The 7,701-nt window shown below is 34.4% G+C and overlaps 1 protein-coding gene across 2 annotated transcripts in view; it reads left to right on the top strand.

Moving 5' to 3' along the window:
- Positions 1–2,124, top strand: part of LOC106478516 (rho guanine nucleotide exchange factor 25-like) — a 25,585-nt gene extending 23,461 nt beyond the window's left edge. For both annotated transcript variants that reach the window (XM_013939065.2, XM_022382138.1), the window contains one exon: positions 1,171–2,124. In XM_013939065.2, the coding sequence (XP_013794519.2) occupies positions 1,171–1,756 (586 nt within the window). In that variant the 3' untranslated portion in view covers positions 1,757–2,124. The remainder of the gene's footprint in view (positions 1–1,170) is intronic.
- Positions 2,125–7,701: the final 5,577 nt, after the last annotated feature.

Here is a 7,701-nt window from a genome sequence, read left to right on the forward strand (position 1 = left end):
TATACTCTGTGTTAGTACGACAATACAGACAAATATCGTTATATACACTGTGTTAGTACGACAATACAGACAAATCTCCTTATATACACTGTGTTAGTACGACAATACAGACAAATCTCCTTATATACTCTGTGTTAGTACGACAATACAGACAAATCTCCTTGTATACTCTGTGTTAGTAGGACAATACAGACAGATATCCTTGTATACTCTGTGTTAGTAGGACAATACAGACAGATATCCTTGTATACTCTGTGTTAGTAGGACAATACAGACAAATATCGTTATATACTCTGTGTTAGTAGGACAATGTAAACAAATCTCCTTATATACACTGTGTTAGTAGGACAATACAGACAAATCTCCTTATATACTCTGTGTTAGCAGGACAATACAGACAAATATCGTTATATACTCTGTGTTAGTAGGACAATGTAAACAAATCTCCTTATATACACTGTGTTAGTAGGACAATACAGACAAATTTCCTTATATACTCTGTGTTAGTAGGACAATACAGACAAATCTCCTTATATACTCTGTTAGAAGGACAATACAGACAAATCTCCTTATATATTCTGTGGACCATAAACTTGTGCTAATCCTTTAAATTACATGCCACAATTTTAGTTTGTATAATATTTTATAATATTGAACATGAAATGTTTAAAAAATCAATGTTGTTGAAAACCATTGTGTAAGTCTTATAACTAAAAGTTCTTTATTAGAAAAATATTGTAGTTTATAGTCAATTAGGCAAAATCTAAGTACCTAAGAAATTGTAGAATGTTTTGTTTAAAGGTGAAACAGGTTCATAAATTTAGAAAGCAAATTCTAGACACCTGTAAAGATATTTATATTAACAGACGTCTTGATTATTTTAATGTTTATATCTAAGTAAAGTGTATCAGATGTAGTATTTTATGTTTCCAATACAGCAGAATATATAGCAGTGAAATAAATGTTAATAATGTGAGTGATGAAACTAATTAAATCAACAGTGTATTTGTATGTTGAAGTAAATAATTCCCAGTTTATAAACAACACCCGGACCAAGGTAAATCGACTACAAACAGTTCTGGTATTAAAACTGTAAAGTTTCAAGCTGTGTTCTTACTTTAGCGCTAATGGTGGAAGTACTTACAAAAGCTTTCTTTTGTTGTCTTGCAGCTCGGAACTGGAACTAGGATCATTGTGGAACCCAGCAGTACATAAAACTTTATCCCATCCTTCCTCATCTCAAAAACCATCAAAGGATTCAAAGGGAGTTTGCAATGACTCATTGTGGTTTCCAGGGTTGGATAAAAAAAGCAAATCTATTGATGTCAGTTCTATGACAATAAGTAGAACTTTTAATGATGAGAATCAAAATAATGATTTGGTGTCTTCCAGACCCAAATCATTACCAAGGTCTGAGATTTGTAAAGAGGAGAAACAAGGTTTAGTGTGTCTGGACGGCAAGCGAAAGCATTCATTTCCATTAGAGAAACACTTAAGTACCCCACAACACAGCTCTCCTAAGAGCAAATGGAGCTTTTTCGAAGGATTTCGCAACACACCTCGTCCAAAATCCAAATCAAATTTAATGGCAAGCAGCTTGCTCTGCGCGAGCCAGAACTTAGATTCACCTTGTAATCCTAAAATGGGACTAGATCCTAGTAAAGGCAGTGGAATGAACCGGAGATGGTCAGAAGTTTCTCCTTCACATATGTTAAGGCCCGGTTTTGTTTCCGACACATCTGATCCACCCAAGTAAGCTTGTTCTTCTTCCTAAGTGTTGACTGAAGTTTGTTCATGGAAATTCTGTCACTCCAGAGCAATAATTGCTGTGCTTTACATGTCAAAAGAATGACTTTAGTTATGTCTCTGGTTAAGTTGCTTGGGATACTTCCAGATTAATGGCAAGTTGGTGAAAGTGGCAGAAGTTAGCTCGTGTAAATAGTAAAACTTAACCAACTTGTGTTTGATAACTGCCAACTAAACATCAGACTGTACACAGGAAACAATGTACAAATATATGAATATATATATATATATATATATATATAGAGAGAGAGAGAGATATACATGTACGTATTCTGTAGTTTATGTTTGAACATTCATTTAATAAAAAAATATGTTTGATTTTTTTGCATTTTGTAAATTAACTAATTTAGTAATTCATTTAATTGAATAAGAGCACTTGATTTAAGTAATAACAAATCCATTCAACTGAGATTTGGGATGATAAAATGTTTATATGTTAAGGTAAGTAACGAGTTAAATGCAGAATAAAGAATGGACGTCTCTGTCAAGAACACGTATACAATTAAAACATTTACAGTAAATCATATGCAGTGTATGGTAGTGGGATACTGTTTTCAATAATATTATATATATATATATATACGGTCAACGTGAAAGGTGTTTATAGCAAAGTCTGTGTTTATGATAAAATAGATTTGTGTATGTAATACATATTATCATGAATTAAGGAAACTCTGTGTGTGTTTATAATTCATTGTGTGTATGTATAGACCAGTATAAAGGTTTGTAGTTTTATAATCTATTGTGTGTATGTGTAGACCAGTAAACTCTGTGTGTGTGTGTTATATAAAGGTTTGTAGTTTTATAATTTATTGTGTGTATGCGTAGACCAGTAAACTCTGTGTGTGTGTGTTATATAAAGGTTTGTAGTTTTATAATTTATTGTGTGTATGTGTAGACTAGTAAACTGTGTGTGTGTATATTATATAAAGGTTTGTAGTTTTTAATTTATTGTGTGTATGTGTAGACTAGTAAACTGTGTGTGTGTATATTATATAAAGGTTTGTAGTTTTATAATTTATTGTGTGTATGTGTAGACCAGTAAACTGTGTGTGTGTGTGTATTATATAAAGGTTTGTAGTTTTATAATTTATTATGCGTATGTGTGGACCTGAGGCTTTCTTCCAAACCTCATAGTTAGTGCAGAACCGAACAAATGATTGAAGAGACACGTAGTCCTTTATTTATTCAGTAAAGTAACCACAGTTTACACTAAACATTCCTGTTTGTTAATTAACTGATGATTCGTTGTTTTATTGAACATTTAACTAAAATATAATGCAACATTGATATCTGCCGAAGACAGACAAACCTTACAAAATAATTTTTTTCCAGAAGCCACTGTAATAAGTATTTAAGTTTAAAACAATTTTGTGAAAATCTAACTATTTATAACTTGGCAATTACCAGAAAAAAAAGTTAACCCTGAAATCTCTTAAACTAATTCCATTTCATCACTACGCCAATTGGGCATAAGCACTGACACATCTGGATGTCTACTGGATCTATATTCTACATCAACTTGTGGCCAAGTACCAAGGCTTAAGAAGAGTAGAATATATGTTGTATTCAATTCAACCGAGGAAGAGCACAGTTTTCTTCTGCTTTACCACAATTACAGTTAATGACATATTACAATTATTTAATATGCTAACCTTCTTTACAACAGATATAAACTTACAGTGACTGGCTAATTTACACACAAATATTTGTAGAACATTTAATGTATTTGCATATGCAAAATAGACTGAAGAAAAACATGGTAGACAAGTTTTAAGGTACATTAAATAGCAGACCATGTCAAATTTGACTAATTCCTTCAACAGTGGATAGGATTCCACTAATTTCAACCTTAAAATGAAAAAAAAGTTTCAAAAAATGTCATATAGCAACCGAGAAGCAGATAAAAAAAAAAACATCTGATGTAAACAGGAAAACACATCTTTAATGGTGCTTGAAGTGAAAGGTGTGGAAAATGAACGAGTGGAAACGTGCGATGTGGTCTGAAGAAACACGTTTTTTTCCTTGTCTGTATTTAGTTAGAGGGAAAATATAAATTAATTGACTCTACTTGTGTTGTTCCGACAATGCAAGCTGTGACATGTGGTGTAATGGTGAGGTTAAAAGTTTTTATGGCAGAGGTTGAGCCCTCCGATTCCTTTAGAAGATGGATTAGCATCCGGAATGTATCTGAACATTGTTGCTTATCACATTCTCCATAATGGCCAGCAGCTCTTGCATTATAGTAATGGTTTAATTAACCTCACTCGATTGTCTGTAGTAGTTCAAATAGTACGATGGTGACTTCAGCCATCCTCCTTATCCAAGGCTATACATCTTTGGGACGAATTTGATTTAAACTTACCACTAGTAATAATCTCCCAGTATTTGTGAAGCAATTCCTTCGAGAGTGACCTGCAACTGAACAAGACATAATATGGCATCTTGTGGAGTCTGTGACATGGTGAATCCAGAATATTATCGCCAAAGATCCCAATAAAACGGCCAATAAGAGGATAGTCAACAATAATATTTCTTATTTTTCTAACAATTATGAACAATGAGCTCAATATAACACACAAATAAAATATAGATAAATTACATAGTAATCAAGGTGACAGGAATGGATTTATGGGACTGAACAAGGAATACTTAGTATGGTACGTGCAAACAAAAAAGATGTATTATAAAAGCATGGTAGAAGTAGTTAGGAACCCAACAGAGAATATTGTAGCAAAACAAGATAGTGTGAACAAAATTTTAGGGAGGACTTAGAACAAAGAAACCAGTAGCTCAAAGGAAGGGGGGAAAAGCACACACAGACCAATTAAATATAGAATTAACAATAATCTGGAAACATCAGCAGAATGCGTGTATGGTTATTTACATTTTAAGATCGACTTGCATATGGTAATAAAGTGGAGTTTCGCCACAGATACAAGTCTTGGTGCGATGATGACACGCTTAGTAACGACGTATTTGACTTATGGCAAATTTCCAGTCAGTAGACAGTGCACTGCTGCAAAAAGATGTATTAGGTAGTCAAGAAATTGATGTCGCTTAATTTTAGATGAAAAAACACGAACAACTTGTATATCAAAACAAAACTTTTATTAAATGAAATAGCCTCCATTCTTATCTATGATGTTTTCCATCTTACAGTCAGGTTGTTAATGCCCTGATTAAAGAAATCACTTGGCTTTGAAGCAAAAAATAACAAAAAAAAACATGTTGATGTCCCCTTTAACACCTTTGCATACGTTTTACCATTAAAATGGTGTTGCAGCGAACGAAAAAGATGGTAATCTGATGGTGCCATATCTGGAGAATATGGTGGGTGGAGGAGAACTTCCCAACCCAACTCCATAATCTAGTATTGCGTCAAACGTGCCACATGTGGACGTGCATTGTCGTAGAGAAAAAGAACACCTTTCCGATTGACAACTGAAGGGTGTTTCTGATGAAGGGCTTGATTTAAACGTTCCAGTTGCAGACTATAGATCTCCTAATTGACAGTTCGATGTGGATTGAGGAGTTGAAAATGAATTACTCCTTTGATGTCCCACCAAATGCAAAACATCACTTTCTGCGGATGGAGTCCAGGTTTTTGGATCGAAAGTGGTTTTTGTCTGGGACTGAGCCATTGTTTTTGGCGTTTAATATTCGCAAAGAGAATCCATTTTTCGTCCCCGGTGACGATTCTGTCCAAAAACGGTTCACACGCCAGAAGAGACGAAGTAACGAAGACATCCAATCACGCTTTAAGGAAAATTAAACAACCTGCGTTTATTATTTTATTTACGAAATTGAAGTAGCGTTACTCTTGCATCCTAGTGTTAACAAAATACATCTATCTCAATAATTTGTACAGAAGATACTTCACAAAAATCTTGCCATTGTTAATAATTATAAATCACGAGTGCACAAGCTGCTTCCAAAGTACATTGGTGAATGAAAGACAAATTTCAGAAGTGAGAGGAGAAACTTGGTGTACTTGAATGACTACTGCAAGAATAATGACTTGCTACTGATAATTTTGTATGTTTCTCATATAGTGAGAAATTTAAATTTCAGAAAGTAAAACTCTAGCTACTATATGGAGAAGTATTAATAACAGTTACATGAGATGAAATTCCTGCAATGTATGGCCAGAATAACAAGAAGATATGGCTACATCAGGATAAAGTAAGTCAGATGTCTAAGCAACAGAAGCGTTTCTATCAAATATGGAAAATGAAACTGTCACTCACGCTCTCTTATCTCCAAAATTCATCTATCTGACTGAACACCAATGAACTTCTGTGGTCTTATTTCTGCTTAAACGTCGAACATCATTTTGGAAGCTGACGTCTATATATATTGGAGAGCTTGTGGGACGTTTGTGAAGATATGTGGTCTAGAATTAACCTGGCTAGCTTTTGCAAAAGTCTATTACAATACAGATTGTGGCTTTGGGCAAGGATGCATAATCATAGCCATCACAATGATCGATGATTGGGGAAGTATTTCCATGGACAGCATCTGGAACAATGTTTTTATAAATTGCGATTAACCCTTTATATTGTGGCTACAATATTTACTATTGTTCAAGAAAGCCATTGAGTTATGCTAAGATGTATACAATTCACGACTCAATTCAGCTGAATATCTAAATAAATGTACATTATCTCCGGAAAAGTCACTTAAGTTTGGTAACAACTGATATTATGCTAAGAACTGCTAGCAAATATATTTTGTTGGAAAATAAGATGTTGTGACAGGTAGGCGAGTAGAAGTTGTCATTGCGGTCAACAAGGATATTACAACCTTGACTGTAAACAATGAAATGTTCTAAAAACACAACAACAAGAAAAATGCTTATTGACATAGGTATGCAGCCACTATTGCCTGGCCAGATGTTATTTTTAAGGATTGAGAACTTCTGTGATGGATAAAATTGATATGATCTACAAATTACAAATCAGTGTAAAGTTGGGTGTACATCATAACGTGTGGGCAATAGAGCTAGGAGAATAATACCTTCAAAGTGTTCATGTAGTATTGAAAATTCCAAGAGTTTCTTTGTGCTGTACGGTAACGCCCAAATAATGACTCCATAAAAACGTATAATCGTAACTTAAAATTCTCCCTGTTTCATAACATGTTACGAAGAAATATCCATGAACAATGTGTCAGTTGTGAGGACTAAGTAATTTTTTTTAACTATTGACAAAACAGTTATCATCCCAGCTGGAAACGAAGACTAGACTGGGCATTTACTTCATATCCAAAGTTATATGTGGAATGCTGTAGAACATGAAAACGTAAAATTAGGTCAACAAAAATTGTTAGTTATAATGATTCTATCATTTGTTTCTGTTACAATAAGACTGGGCTTATCAGACTGTGAATTCAAGGGCCGTTGCCGAAAAATCGTGCTCCGTACTTGGAGCCATGGGTGCATTATAAGAGCAGAGGTCAAGACCTACTATTTGATTAGAGTAGCCCAAGTGTTGGTGGTGGGTGCTAATGAATAGCGCATTATCTCTAGGCTTTTAGTTCAAAAATAGGAACGGTTAGTGCGAGATAGCTCTTATGTAGAGCTTGTTCACCCACTCCACCCTAAAGGCCCAGATCAAATGATGTCTCCAAATGTAGAGCTTCTTCACCCACTACAACCTAAAGCCCGGATCAAATAACGTATCCAAATGTGAAGCTTCTTCACCCACTCCACCCTAAAGGCCCAGATCAAATAACGTCTCCAAATGTAGAGCTTCTTCACCCACTCCACCATAAAGGCCCAGATCAAATAACGTCTCAAATGACATCAAATATGAATCCAGACCAAATAACATCTTCAAATATGAGACTTTATGACTTGCATATTATTCACTTTCGAAGAACTTATTTGCTTTG

The sequence above is a fragment of the Limulus polyphemus genome, unplaced genomic scaffold (assembly GCF_000517525.1).
Source record: "Limulus polyphemus unplaced genomic scaffold, Limulus_polyphemus-2.1.2 Scaffold220, whole genome shotgun sequence".
In the NCBI taxonomy this organism is placed as follows: Eukaryota; Metazoa; Arthropoda; class Merostomata; order Xiphosura; family Limulidae; genus Limulus; species Limulus polyphemus.